This window comes from Dermochelys coriacea, chromosome 11 (assembly GCF_009764565.3).
Source record: "Dermochelys coriacea isolate rDerCor1 chromosome 11, rDerCor1.pri.v4, whole genome shotgun sequence".
NCBI classification, from domain to species: domain Eukaryota; kingdom Metazoa; phylum Chordata; order Testudines; family Dermochelyidae; genus Dermochelys; species Dermochelys coriacea.
In genome coordinates this window covers 39,326,657-39,342,183 of record NC_050078.2, presented here as the reverse complement: position 1 = coordinate 39,342,183, position 15,527 = coordinate 39,326,657, and the positions used below count along the sequence as shown (strand labels likewise).

General features: G+C 38.3%; 1 protein-coding gene across 1 annotated transcript in view; it reads left to right on the top strand.

Annotated features, from left to right (window-relative positions):
* LRP2 (LDL receptor related protein 2) overlaps positions 1–15,527 on the top strand; it is a 185,660-nt gene that overhangs the window by 16,001 nt on the left and 154,132 nt on the right. The window contains 3 exon segments of the mRNA XM_043505242.1: positions 6,280–6,387; positions 9,094–9,216; positions 11,773–11,889. Coding sequence (XP_043361177.1) covers positions 6,280–6,387; positions 9,094–9,216; positions 11,773–11,889 — 348 coding nt within the window.

Here is a 15,527-nt window from a genome sequence, read left to right as displayed (position 1 = left end):
GTGTGGAGTGCAAGTTAGGCTCAGATACGCACCTAAAGATTCTTCTACAATGATACTGTCATTTATTTAATTAATTTATTTAAATCACTAATCCAGCACTGTAAAATAAATGGCAGTTTCCAGATATTCAGTCTAGGAAGACGTGTTTCCTGCCCCAAAGAGCTTGCTGTCCAAAGGTAATCTGTAAGACGTGTCCTTTAATAACAAAGCACAATAATATGGCTGAAAGGTTTTTTAACATTTTGTTTTAACATGATTTTTTGTTTGAATAATTTGCCTTTAACACCCATGCATTATTTGATAGAGTATTTAATTTGTGTTGATTTATTATTGCAATGAAATATCAATTTAATGTATAAATGTGGAATTTAACAGCATAATTTTGGCAGGTACCTCTTTGTTTCTCATTATGATCTACTCTATTTGCTTCTTCTGCATGTTTCTTATCACTTTAATTAGCAACACAATACTAATATTTAACATCATTTAGTACGTAGTCACCGACCTTTATATATTTTACAAATGGAGACTATAGCGGGGTGCACTTGCTCTTTAAAGTTAGGTGGGAAACCTTCCTGGGCCACTATTTCCCCATTCCAGGAACCCTGACAATTGAACAGGGGATGTGATCATGGAGGAGGACACCACTTATACTGCTGGCTGTTTACGGCCAGAGACTGGTGGTCTGTGAGCAGGATGGGCTGGAACATCCCTCATTCCCTCACTACAGAGGGAACCTTGTCCATGGTTCAGGACAGTTCCCTTCCAATCTCTCCTTGAGAGCCACAAGAACAGGGTTTCTTGGGAAATGTTGTCCTCTGAGCAGTCATAACAGTAGTCCTAGGCTGGGGCTAAGCATGCTAGCACTTGAGAGGCCTATATAAATAACATTTTTCAATCAATTAAAATTGTTAGGTTGGCTGGGAAGTGCAACCTCATTAGGAAATGAGACCTAGAATCTGCCAGTTTACTATTACTAGTACACCAAATAATTTTAAATAAACTAAGGTTTAAATTTACATGATTTTTTTTTTGAAATAGGAGTATCTTAATTATTTAATGTGCAGTTTTCTTTTTGTGGGAAAAAGCAGTCTGGTGTCATGTTAGAAAGCTTGCATCAGTATGTGATCTGTGAGTGGGTTCTTGTGGTGGAAGAAAAGCAAGCAAAGGGTCTTAGCTGATTTATGCTTGCTTCTTTCTTGGAATTCATGTGGAGTTTTCCTTGTTCCTTTATTATGTGAAAGAAGGTGAATAAAAATATCTAGTCTACCTCCTTGAATACAAACTCTAAGGCAGGGGTCAGCAACCTTTCAGAAGAGGTATGCCAGTCTTCATTTATTCACTCTAATTTAAGGTTTCACATGCCAGTAATACGTTTTAACGTTTTTAGAAGGTCTCTTTCTATAAGCCTATAATATATAACTAAACTGTTGTATGTAAAATAAATAAAGTTTTTAAAATGTTTAAGAAGCTTCATTTAAAATTAAATTAAAATGCAGAGCCCCCCGGACTGGTGGCCAGGAACTGGGCAGTGTGAGTGCCACTGAAAATCAGCTCGCGTGCCGCCTTTGGCGCACGTATCATAGGTTGTCTACCCCTGCTCTAAGGCTTCAGGTCCGGATCAGATCCTATGTCTTTCTTGTAAGTCAGCATTTGGTTACCTCCCTGGACAGCTTTTTCCAAATTTCAATTTAGCGTGCGCACTGTGCATCACATTTGGGCTTGAATGTAGAAGGTTTGAATTTAGACTTTAGATTTCAATCTAAATATTTATCCAAATATATATTAGGATTGAGTATGAATCAAATATGAATATGGGTCAAATATAGCATAGGAATAGGAAAGTCCTAACAAACTGCCTTTATGCTGAAAATCCATAAGGGATCTGAACCTACAAATTAAAGATAGCCTCCAGCTTCCAAAATCACTCTGTGCTGAAAGGGCTTTGCGCTACCCTCACGCACTGCCACCTGGCAGAGTTCCACATGGCCTAGTGTGGCATTGGATAGTGTCTATGAGCTGGTGAATGGAGCTTTACTACAGTTCTCAGGGGGTCACTGGGTCTGTATTTAGCATCAGCTTCATTTTAACCCCATGCAGTCAATGGACCAAATTCTCTATCTGTTTCAACAGTGTAAATCTAGAATAACTCCATTAAAGACAAAGGTGATTACTCCAGATTTACACTGATATAAATGAAAATTTTGCCCTAAATTGTCTTGGGGAACAATTGCATTGAATAATACAGCTATCCAGGTGTGGTATTGTGGCAGTGTAAGGCTTGATATTCTGCATCTATAGTTTTATCTTTTAATATTGAATTATAGGCCAGGATCACTATGCCGTGGTTATAAGTATTTTGCTTGGTTCATAATTTGCTCCCAAATCTTTTGCTCCTCACAGGATCACTCTATGATGCTTTCTAATAGAAAGTCATAATCCTGCATTATCTTTTGTACAAGTAGCTTACTTTGTGCCATGGAAATTGACCTTTTCTGTTTTGACCTAAGTGGATTGTGAATCCCAGACCTCTTTACTCAGGAGACTATTACAAGAGAATCCCAGACACTGCTACAGAAGGTGCAGCAGCAGTTGTAGCTTAAGGACCAGAGACAGCAAGTCTAGCAGAAACCTCAGGAACAGTACTTTCTCTGTATATTTCCCAAGGGATACATTTTAAGCTATGGGCTGGATTCTTGAGTGCAATATTGCCTTATAAGAAAGTGGATTTTTTTTCCAGTTGCTTTCTTGAACCCCTAAAAATTGAAACAGGCATTCATCAATTTGTGAAAAGTTAGAAGCCATACTATTTAAAAAACAACAATAACCTTGGACTCTACTTTACATGGGTTCTTCTGGGATTCACAAAATCTTACCATCTGTCTTTTTGGTCTGTATTTGAGTGATAGTTTCATCACAGTTCCCTGGGTAAAAAAATATAATCAAATTAAAGCAAGGAAAAATAATTCTCTAGATTTTGAACTTTCAAAAGCCACCTAGACACTTCATCTTAGGAAATATGAAGGAAGACAATAAAGACTAAATTTTAATGATTGAGTGTGTATTTTTAAACCCAACAAGATTTCCTGCAGGAATCTTGCTAACAGGATTCTGTTTGCCTGAAAATAGTGTCTGACTTTATCAGCATTGCCATGGTAAATCAGCATTTCTACTAAAATTAGCTCATTAATATTAATTTTTTGGCAGTCACGGACTAATTTATGAACTGCCTTACCATTTAAAAAAGGCACTTACTAAAAAGAAACTCTTTGATACAATAGGATGTCAGTAGTTACTAACCCCTCAGTGAATCCAGTCTTCCACTTAATGTCAGTTAACAAGAGGACACCCCTTATCTTCTAACATCTCCCTCCTAGTGTAGAGCAATAGATTCTGCATCCATTCTGCTATGTGGCATAGCACTTACTAATGCAAGTAGTCCTGTTCACTTTGATGGACTACTCATGAGAGTAAGTGCTATTCGTTGTGAGTAATGGTTCCCGAATATGTCCCCAAATTAATACTTCAGTTTAACAAGGGTTATTGCCTCTTACATCAGTTCAGTCCTTGAACACAAACTATTACAAAGCCTTCAGAAGCTGGTTTTAGTAGATGATGTCAGTTTCTATTTTGAAACAAGGGGCATGTTTCTATGGGTTGTCACTTGGAGTTATTTCTGATATGATTTTTATTCATTTAATCAGTCATTTTACTGTTAATTTTTTTTTTTGGATGGTGGACATTTCTAGCAATGGATTCAATAATTGTGTATACTCTGCATACTTCCTTCTTTTGATGGCCAGGATTTCTTTTGATCACAGTTTGAAAAAAACAACACATACCTTTTAAAACCTTCTTGAGAAATGTCTTTGAACCTGCAGATTACTGTTACCTCTTTATCACCCGTAATTTATTTTCAACCAGAGCCCTCTGCCTTTTTATTAAATAAACAATCATTTTGTACTATCTAATGTACTAGTACTTTTGTACTGAGAGGATACAAAGCAATGATATGTGAAGCATCAGTTTGTTTTGCTATTTTGAAAAGTTATTTCAGAACCTTAGCCTTCAAGGAGAAATAAGCAAGCATGGAAGATTACATTTGAAAAGACTGATACCATAATTAAATGAATTATAATAGGTCTGCTGATGAATTGTATAAATGGGCATTGGTACAGCACTTACTGTTTGTAGTTCTGAGTGATTCGAACTATAATTTTTAAAAGTATTACAGAGTGTAAAAGAACTGGTTGGTTTGCAAATACTCTGTTAACATTCAATTACAGTTTTTTATACTGTATGAAGACTGCTGTATTTATAATGCAAAAAGTGTAACCTGTGTTCATTTTATGTCATCATAAGGATATGTTTAATAACTTCATAGAAGAAAGGCAAAAGAAAATATTAGTATTATAGACAATGCTTAACATTTGCTGGTTAATTATTTGAAACTAATGGCATAATATACAATGAAATTATTTCCCACTCTGTTTGTTTTTAAGCATATACTTTTCCCATTTAGAAACCTGAAACCCTTTGGATGTTGATTAAACTCTGTATTGTAATTTCTTTTTCAGTCAGGTGCTATTAGGATTCTTGTATTCTTGGATGCTACTGATGCAATAAATGTAGAAACAGATTGTTTTACTTCCAATAATAGTTCTAATTGATAAATTGTTTAATATATGCTGTGTTTAACAGTTAAACTTTAAAAAGGCCCTAAGAGTCTCAAATTGAAATGTTGTCTTGTAGGGCAGAATTTAGTGAGAGGGTCTGGGATTCCAGGATGAACTTGTACATTCTTTCAGGGCATTTTTGCAAGGGAGGTTGTTGTGTTTTAAAGGTAGTTGATAAGAGACCTGCACCACCAACCCCAGACCTGCACCACCAACCACCATCGTACATTAGTCTATAGAAGGTATTTGGGTGTACATACTCCTGTACCACTCGGTACCACCATTTATCCGAGTGCAATTTTTGACCATTTGCAGGATACATTATAAATCAGGATGTCACTACCAGACAATCAGATTTGAACATTCCTTGCATAAAGTAGCTTGCTTATATCCCTTAGGAATACATCACTTAACTGTGCTTATGTGACTGTGTTGGTATGTCTAGTTTTACATGAAAATTAGGGTAACACATTTGTTTATTTATGTCATTGTGAATTCAAGAGTAGGTATCTGTGCTTTATATTTACTAAAGTTATCTCCTTTGGACAAGTCACTTAAAATAATTGAATGGTAATTTCATCACTTGATTATTAATTAACAGGAAATTGCTTTTTCTTAGTTCTAAGAGTTGATCTGTTCTTTCAGTATTTTCTTCAGGGTGCTGACTGAGGCTATGTGAAATAGAATTTTGTGAAACTAATTAAGAAGTACAATTTCTCAGTTTTGGGGACTAGAAAATTGGCTAAATGTTCACCTCCTCTCCCCTGTGATTTAGATCATGTTTCCCCTAGTGACTATAAACAGTGTATTTCATTCTCTTATGGCATCAAGGGACTTCACTAGACATGTTTGGTAAGGGCCTGATCCTGCTATCCTCACACATGAGAGCAAGAACCATCTGATCAGGTCCTCAATCCACTGACAAGCAAATAGGGTGGTGGCTTTTAGAGTCTGATTGACAGCAGGTCAGATTTTGATCAGTGAGAGAGTTTTAAAGCTCAGATTCTTGTTTTAAAAAAAGTTACTAAGATGTTCATTGGATATCTGTTTTTCCCTGTACTGCAGAGAGATGGACTTTATATTTTTTTTTTATTTAAAAAAAAATCTGTATCCATGTTTTGAAGCCAGATACCAGTACAGGGCTGGCAAAATGAGATTTCCACAGCAGCCAAATGGTTTAACTCTGAATTTGTGTGTTTTTTGTATTTTTCTTAAATACTCAGGAACTAAAAAGGGGTGGGCTTCCATACCTGACAAACCTTTCCTTTTTTTTTCCTTTTACGCTTTTGTTTGACTATTAAAGTAGACTATTGAAGGAGACTATACAACAGGCTAGATAGGAGTAGCCTTCTATATTAAGAGTTATTACACTTGAATGTTGGGTCAAATTCTGCTCTCTCTTACATCAGGGCAACCTTATGGAAGTTCAGTGGGCTTGCATGGGTATAACTGAATGTGGAATTTGGCCTACGGTTTTATCTGAAAAAATGTGTTTAAAATGATTGTTCTCAATGTGTCCATGAACTGTTGATGGGAACAGTCTCCCATATTTGTTCTGATATGACGCTATAACCAAGCTTCTTGATTTGCTGTTTGGTTGCAGGGTGTGAGAGTGGGCAGTTCCGCTGCGGGAATGGCCGTTGTATTCCTGCAGACTGGAGGTGCGATGGAGCAAGGGACTGTGCGGATGACACGGATGAAGCTGGTTGTCGTAAGTGGAATATCCACTGCGTTAATTCAAAGCATTTCCACTTTTTTACAATATTCAGAATTCTCAGCTACCACGATGCTCATGGTGCCATGCCACGATGAGGAGCCTCTTAATTCTTAGAGAGAGAGAGAGAGAGAGAACAAAGGTGGTGTAAAACTCATGGTTTGGTGGGCAATGGCTTTGGAATCTAATTGAGACTCATGTTTCTTGAGTTCTGTAGTACCGGTTCTATGGGTATTAGAATAGTGCCAAATTTCCAACTCACCCTTAGAAAGAGATTCAGGTCACATGCTGCATTTCCCTCCAATATCCATGGCCATATGTCTAATAAGGACATCTCTTCTGATGTCTGTGGACTCTAAGCATGCGTAGATGGCTAATTGATATTACTGCAATGAACCTGAATGGTGCACACATACAGACACCACAGTCTTCAGCATGGATATAACCTTTGATATTCATGGCCACTCGAGTTCATGAGAGGGCATCAGACATATTTAATTGGTACACTGTATCATGTATGAAAAAAGGGTCTGTGGCTCTTGATTTCAGTTGAACCACTGTGGAGATTTTTAAAATGTGTGTCTATTAAAAATGTTACAAACAAGAAGAAATGATTCCCCATTTTCAGAAATCCTTCTACATTTTGCTATCTGCTAGCTCTCTTCTAGGTTTCGGAACCCTTTGTGGCAGTTAGCCTATGCTACAGTTAGGCCAGGTTTTGTCCTTGAGTTGATTTGGAGTGAAAAGCCTAATTTACATTGTTTCCTCTCACATTGGCTTGGCTCTTCTCAGCTTGAGCCCTGCAGTAATTGGGGGGGTAGTTCCTCTGGCCAGACTGGCTGATTTTCTGATTAATAGGTCAGCCAAGTGCAAAGCCAACGGTGTCTTGGATGAAGAATATCTTGCATTAAAAAAAACTGCCATTCTGAGTCAACTGGCCACGTCACCTAAGATATTTAAGTCTGAATGATTTCCTCCGAGAAAGGAGCCATGGTGCTATTGAACAAACTACTGAGCAAAACTTCCATTAACTTCAGTTGGACCAGAATTTCACTCCTAATGTATTTCCCTAAATAAGTGAAGTTGTTTTTGTTTTTATTTTCTTACAAATGGACATTAAAATAAAAGATGGAGGGTGAAAATTAATTTCAGTTTTGTTTAATTGACTTATCTTGTTTTTTAATTATACTCACATAGTATAATGATGTGGCCATATAAGTACCTACACAGATTTTAAATCAACAGAACACAAATATATTTTTAAAAGGAAACTCAATATTCATTTTTGTTCCTGAAGCAGGAATCCAAAATAATATTTATGGTATGCAGCTAAACCCTTTCCTTGTATCTAATTTAATTATACATTCTTCATCTATGAAGCTGCAATACAGCGTCACATTTCTTTAAATGGCTTCCTTATATATTTGGGTAATCCCTAAATCTCATCTCATGGGCTCAGACTGTTGCTGGGTTGGCTTGCAATGCTTGTGAACTGGCAGAGTCTGAAGATATGATCTCAGGGAGAAGGGTCATTAAACAGAGAGGCCCTGCACAAATCAAACTGGATGGTGTTGTGCTAGTGAATCACAAGATGAGTATTAACTAGGGCTAGGCAAACTGTTCCAGAATTAGGTTCAAACATCTATTTTGTCTCTCTTTGTGCTCACTGGTTTTTTTCCCCTTTCTTTTTTTAATAGCCACTGTGATAAAGCTCCAACTTTGTCTCAGTGGGTCCTGTGCTTCCTGGTGGATTACGCTAGCCTCAGAGGCTCACTGTGACCCTCCACATAGCCCTTCTCTCTCTAGAGGCAAGGGTCACAGCCTACTGACCCATTTTCAACATAAGCCAGCAAGGGAGGTCAGGAGAAGTTATCCTCCCTCGCACAGTCTCTGTTGTCTCCCAGTCTCAGTGATTGGGAGGGGAGGGGCGGGGAGCCCAGACCCACCCTCTACTCTGGGCTCCAGCCCAGGGACCCTGATAGTAGCAGCTCTTGGTAGCTGACTTTTTGGAAATAGGATGAGTATGATTCCCTGGGACACTTCCCCACTGCAGCCCCCACTTCCTCAATATCTTCGTCACCCTTACCTCAGGGCCTCCTTTCTTGTGCCCAATAAGGTTTGTACTCCATTTCTCCAGTAGCATGGCTCCCTTCTACAGCTCCTGATGCACACCCTCCCACCTGACTAAGTGGGAAGGCTTTAAACGAGTTTCAGCCAGCCCCTGATTGGCTTCGGGGGTCCCAATCAACCTAGCTATCTCCACTGCTTTCTGGAAGGATCTTAATTGGCCCCAGGTGTCTTGATTAACCTGAAGCAACTGCCATTTGGTTCCCATGGTAACAGGGATTTGTTTAGCCTGGGGCTAACATACCTGTTTCTCACTACTTTCCTATAGCCATCTGGCCTTGCCCCGTCACACCACCTATAAAGTAATCAAAAGAGCAGGGACAGTAGAACTTAAACTATTCCAACCCCAGCCCTGCATCATGAATCCACTAAGGAAAATCATGTGCTTAATTTGGAAGAGGCCTTTCCCTTTAGCTCAAAAGTTGTAGGTCTTGTCCAAGAACTGTAATCCCAGGGTAGAACGCCTCATTCCTATTCTTTTGACTATAGGTGTCTCAGATGCTAGTTCACGCAGGTGAAGCACACTCTCCTGAATAAACATTGTGAAATAACAAATTATTTGCTTGTTTGTACTAGCACAACCTACCTGTGAGGGAAATCAGTTTCAGTGTCAGACCGATGGAGAGTGTATTCCACAGTCATGGGTTTGTGATGACGAGGAGGACTGTGAAGATGGCTCAGATGAGCATCAACAATGCCGTAAGTATTTCCGTCAGAACATTATACCAACATCATGAAAGTGCAAACCATTTGTATCTGAACATATTGATTACGTAAAGTGCATGTGTGTGCATGCGCGCGCACACACAAATAAACAAGGCTAGTGCAAGCATAACAACTTTTTATCAGAGTGATCTCTGTAATGAACAGTTGCTGAAAATGGAATACACTAAAATAATAATGAAATAAAACATAATCAGATAATCTAGATAGGCATTATTTAGGTTAATAAAACCTCTCCAAATCTTGCAGTAAAGTAGAAAAATAATTGGCTTTTCAGTTTAAATAAAAAAGAAAAGAAAATTTAAGATGCATATCAGTTACAGAAATAATAGGGAACCTGATTACAAAAATTGAATAGTAAATTTACATCATTTTATGAACAGTTATATGCTTCTCAATCACCCTCAGTTAGGAGCCTCTTCATTCATTCTTTACTAAAACTTTTATTCATCAAGCTCAGAATCAAAAAAAGAAACTACATTTCTCCCTGGAAAAGGTTTGGAATCTATAAAAGGAAAAATGAGTAAATCTCTAAGTAGAGAAGAGTAATGAAGGGACATTAAACAAACCCTTAGTGAGATTCTAATGCCATATCTGGTGAAACTCTTCAATAAGATACTAGACCGACATTGCAATCTTACACTGTATAATGAACAGAGCTGTTATCCCTTGTATTCGGATCCCAAAAAGTCCTCACATCTGCTAATAGTGTTATGTTCCATTATCACTTAGATAGCTTAAAGCTAGTACATAAGTCCTGTTAATATTTCAGTTCGAAAGAGAAATATTTTGATGATACTCTATGTATTAATCATGCATGGATTGGTATTTATGAACAAAAATATTTAATGTTCCTTTTCTTCTTTAGTATAATAAGTTATTTTAAGTATATTAGCTATAGACCAGTTTCTTTTCTCAGTATTGATGGTAAGATATTAAATAATCTAACTAGCTGTTTGAATTCAGTAACCAGTGCTTAATTTGTAATGAAAGAGGTACTGGGGCTCAAGCAATCAGACATTGTAACTAATACATATCAGTTGGGTTTTATGCCATAGAAACAAACAGTGATTTGAGTGATTTGGCCGCTGTGCAGTAGGTCAAATTTTGCCCTCAGATTATTAGCATTTGGTAGTGCGCGGGATGTGGGTGGTCCAAATAATAGCTAGAACTCATTTTTGGTATTATCATTAGAAAACAAATGACTTCTGATTGAGTAGGATGGGGCTTATTTACTTTTTTTCTGACACAGATTGGTTTTGGTCCTAAGTTTTGACATTTTATTTAAAGTATCTAAATATCTCTACAGTTAATAAGCCAAATTCTGCTCACTGACTTTGGTGGATTTTCATGAGTGTAACTTAGATCAGAATTTGGATCATAGACCAGGCACATGGTCTTAAAACTTCATTTTTATCTCCTCTGCAGAGGGGAATAAAGCTGGGCTGTCTTTTGCCCCCATTCTCCTTTGTGTACGTGATGCAGCCACTACTTAGTTATATATCTGCTAAGGACAGAGTAGATAATAAGGTCAAAATCCAATGAAGGCTTTAGGTCAAGATTTGAACTGGGTCACTGTAACTTGCCTTCATTCTATGTGTGCCCATTAATTGTGAGCAGTTTAGAAAGTGCCCCTCAATGGTTGCACAGTAAAATTCTGCTGCTTCTGCTTTGCAGCCACCTCTGGGAATATGCATTGATGCTAATTAATTTAAGGCACTTTTGTATTGCTTCTTCCTAGAATGCATAAAACTTTCTTTTCCATGAGAGCTATTCTGAAAGACACACACAATTGGAACGAAGAGAAGTTTGTTTTACTCCAAGTTTTACTTTCTCACTTTTCTAACTGGGTTAGTGCCCTAACAGCAGAGCCCGTGATATAAGCACTAGTGAGGGAAGAAGGCAATAGAGAGTCTCTGTACAAGAGCTGACCAGGATCCCATACAGTACTTTCCAGAGCACGAGGTGGGGGGAACAAGTTAGCACACCAGGTAAAGGCATCACAGCCACAAGAGAGCATGATCTACTGACTAAAGGCAAGATCATGCTCCACTCTCCTTGCATGTAGGCAATGGTAGATAGGTTGCATGTCACTTTGGCCATCTTGAAATCTTCTGCCAGCTACTGCGGGATGTTTTGGGCCTGCTGTGGCTGGTTCCACTTATTATTTGGGTAACAGTAGTGTCCTAAGACTTCAGTTAGGACTTGGAAACCTATTGTGTTGGGCACAGGACAAACCAGCCCTCAGCATGGAGGAAAAATAGGAGATGAGGCCGCAGGATCCATGACAATGCAGATTAAGTGCTTTGAAGCCCTGGCATGGGTTGGAGCAGTGGGGCTGTGCATTAGGTTGTGTGGCCTGCCCACTGGTTGGCAGGTGACTTTTATTTCTGCCTGGAGACACAAAGGTCAAGTAATAAAAGATTGTGTATTTCATGAGAGAGACTCAGTAATAAAAAGGGGAAGAGGAGAAGTACTTTGCTGCATGTAGGTCCTTTATTGGTGAAAATCTAAATTAACTGTTTCTTGCAGCGGGGAGGACATGTTCAAGTCAGCAGTTCACATGTTCAAATGGACAATGCATCCCGACTGCTTACACATGTGATCGAGTTAAAGACTGCACTGATGGAACAGATGAGAGAGGCTGCCGTAAGTCTTTTAAATCTTAGCACTAGATCTGGTTTCATCCTGTCTCTCTTTGGCATTTTAATCAATTTGTAAGATTAAGGGGCTTGTTGATGGACAGAAATGACCACAATATGCTTCTTGTTATCAGAATTTCATTGCAGATTCTTTCATGGATTAGAGCTGATGTTCTGATACAATTTCATTATTGTGAGACTTATTAAGTCCCTACTGCTGCCTTATGGTCAGGGGCATTTTCGTTTGCCCATCTCAGCAATAATAAAGTTTTCATTTTAAAAGCATCTTTAAAACGTTTTTAAACTTTGGAAAATTTAAAAAATATTTCATTTTGCATAAGAACTTTTATAATCAAACCTTTGCATAGCTCTCAGTGGGGATTGTGACCATGTATCTAAAGATGGAATTTGGCCCCAGGTATTTCATGTATTTTATTTTTAAGTCAACTGCCTGAAAATAATGTAGGGGAAATTTAAGCATTTCTTGTCTTTGTTTTTTTTCTTAAGTAGTTATAATTAAGTTACATATTAAGTTTAAATATAAAAGTGGTCAATAGAAAAATTGTAGGAGATTTGACTTTGTTTTTGCTTATTGTCTATAGTACTTTAATGCGAATGTGTATCATCTGCTGGTTATATCAAATATTGTGGTATGCTTTATAACCATAAGTAGAGAGTGTGTTCTTTCAGTGATTATTAGGATGCCTAACAAGGAAAGTACAGCTCAAGGCCTTGATCCGTCAAAGATTTAAGCATTTACTTAATTTTGTGCAATGTGAGTAGTCCTGTGACTTCAGTGGGACTGCTCAATGTGTAAAGGTAAGCACATGCATGGTCAGAATCTAAGTGTTGGCCTGGGGAGTTTTGCCGTTGACTTCAATAGGGCCAGGTTTGCATCTCTGATGATTTCATGGGGAAAAAAAAGCATTGTATGCAGCGAGGGTGAAGGTGAAGACAATGGGATGTTGAATAATTACAGTGCATATGGGAGGAGGCAAGCATGGGAAACATCACAGGAGGGGATGTGGGAGAAGGAGATGGTGAATGGGAGAAGGGGACACTGGGAGGGAAGGAGTCAGTATACACTGGCGCTGAGGAAAGAAAAAAGTAAGCATGTATGCGCCACCAGTTGTATATCAGAAGGGTGATAATGTGGAAGCAATGCGTGCTTTGGAATTAAAAAAATATATTTTAAGACAAAAAAGATAATTTTAATTTAAATATTATCGAAGATTTACAAATGTAACTTTCAGTAGAGGGAAAACTTAAAGTATAAATAAGTATAAATAACAAAATAAAATGTTCAAAAGTTGGCTCATAAGTTGCACTTGCAAAATTTGCATGCACAACCATTGTGAATGCATATTTACATAAGCAAAATAGCTAATTGCCCAGACAGTTGTTACTTAAAAGCACAGCGCATCATTTTGTGTAGCCAGATTCCTGTTTACACATGCAAATATATGATTTGTGCACACAAATATATGTGTGCAAACTTTTCATGCACAAGATTGGTCAAATATTTAATGGTCAGTGCCTACCTTGTCTTGCCTAATAGTCAACGGGAGTTATTTGGGTGGATTAGAGGTCAGAATTGAGCATACTGTATTTTGCATATATTACGAAGAATTCTATAAGTAATATGCACAACTACCCAAGGGACTGCATTGCAAGCCCCCCAAGCAACATTTCACTGGGCCCAGGGCAAACTCATAACATGGGTGCCCAACCTATTCCACAGAGACATTAATTAATGAAAGAAAAATTATATTTTATTTCTGAAATGGCATAGATGAGCCTTATCACTTTACAGCTTTACTTTCTGATCTTTTTTCAGTTGCAAAATCACAAATGACCTCACTAAAGTCAACTTTTTTTTGTGAGTTCACACTTAAGTGACTTAAGCGTTCCTATGCAATAGTAGATTGCCTGCTGTGTTTTTGATAAGTACCAGCTTGCTGAAGACTTCGTTTATCTTCTGCCACGGTCATTGGCATTATGCAAAACGTTCGTAGGGCATTACACACTTCCCTGAAAATTAGTAGTAGTTTTTTGTTGTAAATCTCATTAAGTCAGATGAGTGGTAGCAGATCAAGTTCTATTCCCAAAGTAGACTTGAAGCCAGTCTCTTAGACTCTTTTCTCTGTTGCTGGAAGTCCTACGTTTCAGAAGAAATGTAGGAAAACTGACTGTCAATAGCTTTTGGATAGACTTCACTAGCTTCTGCATTGGTTCGAAATTCGGAGGACCAGATAAAACAATTTTTTGAAAAAGAGAATCTGTAATGTGTTTAGGCCGCAATACTGGATCTTGTAAACGGTATGACTTAGTAAGTAATGTAGCACTTCTCTCTCCTGCTTCTTGCAAATCTTCCTCTAAGTCTGGTGGTAATATTACTTGACTATCTTTGAAAGTCATTAGATTGGAATCACATGATTGATCTGGCTGCTTTTCTTCAATTTCCACAGTCTTTATACTGAAATCACTGTCACCTTGCAGTTTTTGTTTATCCAGTTCCTTAGTTTGTGCATTGTTTGAACCAGGCTGTTGAGAGGCCTTGTCTATCTGGAAATATTGGAGGATTGACTGGTGTCCTTTGGCTTCTTTTCTTTCCCTTTCTTTAAGCTCTTGACATTTCTGGCTGCCTGATTTGTACTGATAGCCAAACATGGCAGTATGGTGCACATATTAATGATACACAAATGACAGATGCTCTCTAGGCACCCTGGAGATACTGTTCCCTATCCCTGGGGTATGGTCTCAGCCATATAAGTACCCTTGAGGACTAGCTCACTGTTTTGGAATGTTGCTTCTGTTTTAACATTGCTTCTGATTTGGCTCAGGTAAATCTTGCAAGATCACATGAGATCTGGATACCACATAGATGTATAGGCACAAACATACTCACCGAGATATATAACATTTAATCAAACTCAAACATCCACAGTTCAGCCTGAATTTTTTTCTCATGGTGATGGGCTTTCTGGCTGGGTCTGTTGTTGGACCAGACTCTAGTAAAGTGTACCCATTGGCTCCCCTTTACTTGGGGCCTGCTGCTTTGGAACAGCTAGTAGCTGTGAGTTGGAGAAAGTGGAGGCTGCTATGGTCACTTGTGCTTCTTTAATTTCAGTTTAATTTCTTTGAGGACATCTTACCCCTTTGGTGAAAAAAAGTGTTGGATTCCTCCAGTTTGAACTCTGGACTATACAGAGAGTCTCATGGCAGAGAAGAGACAGAACTGGGTCATTATGAGTATAAAGAGGATTTTTCATTGGGCCTGCTGGACCCAGACAGATCCTATAGGTCTTCCAATCTATCTCCCACGCCCGCAGAGTTAAAATAGCTGTGGACTGCCTAGGAACACCACATACGGCCAAGTCCTGGCTTGGAGTTCATGGTCATGGAAGAGACTACTGACTGAGCTACAGAATAGAGGCCTCATTTTTCAAGGGAGTATCATTTGTGCCTAACACCTACTTAACATAGTGTATCTAAGCATGCTTGCTGATAACGTTAATAATAAAAAACTACACTCATAGACCACGAAGCAGGTGCTGGTGTTTACAGTGTTGCTAGCAAGAAGACAGCAGTGAACTACAAAATACACTATCAGGAAACAGATTTGTAAAAAAAGTGGAGCTTTGG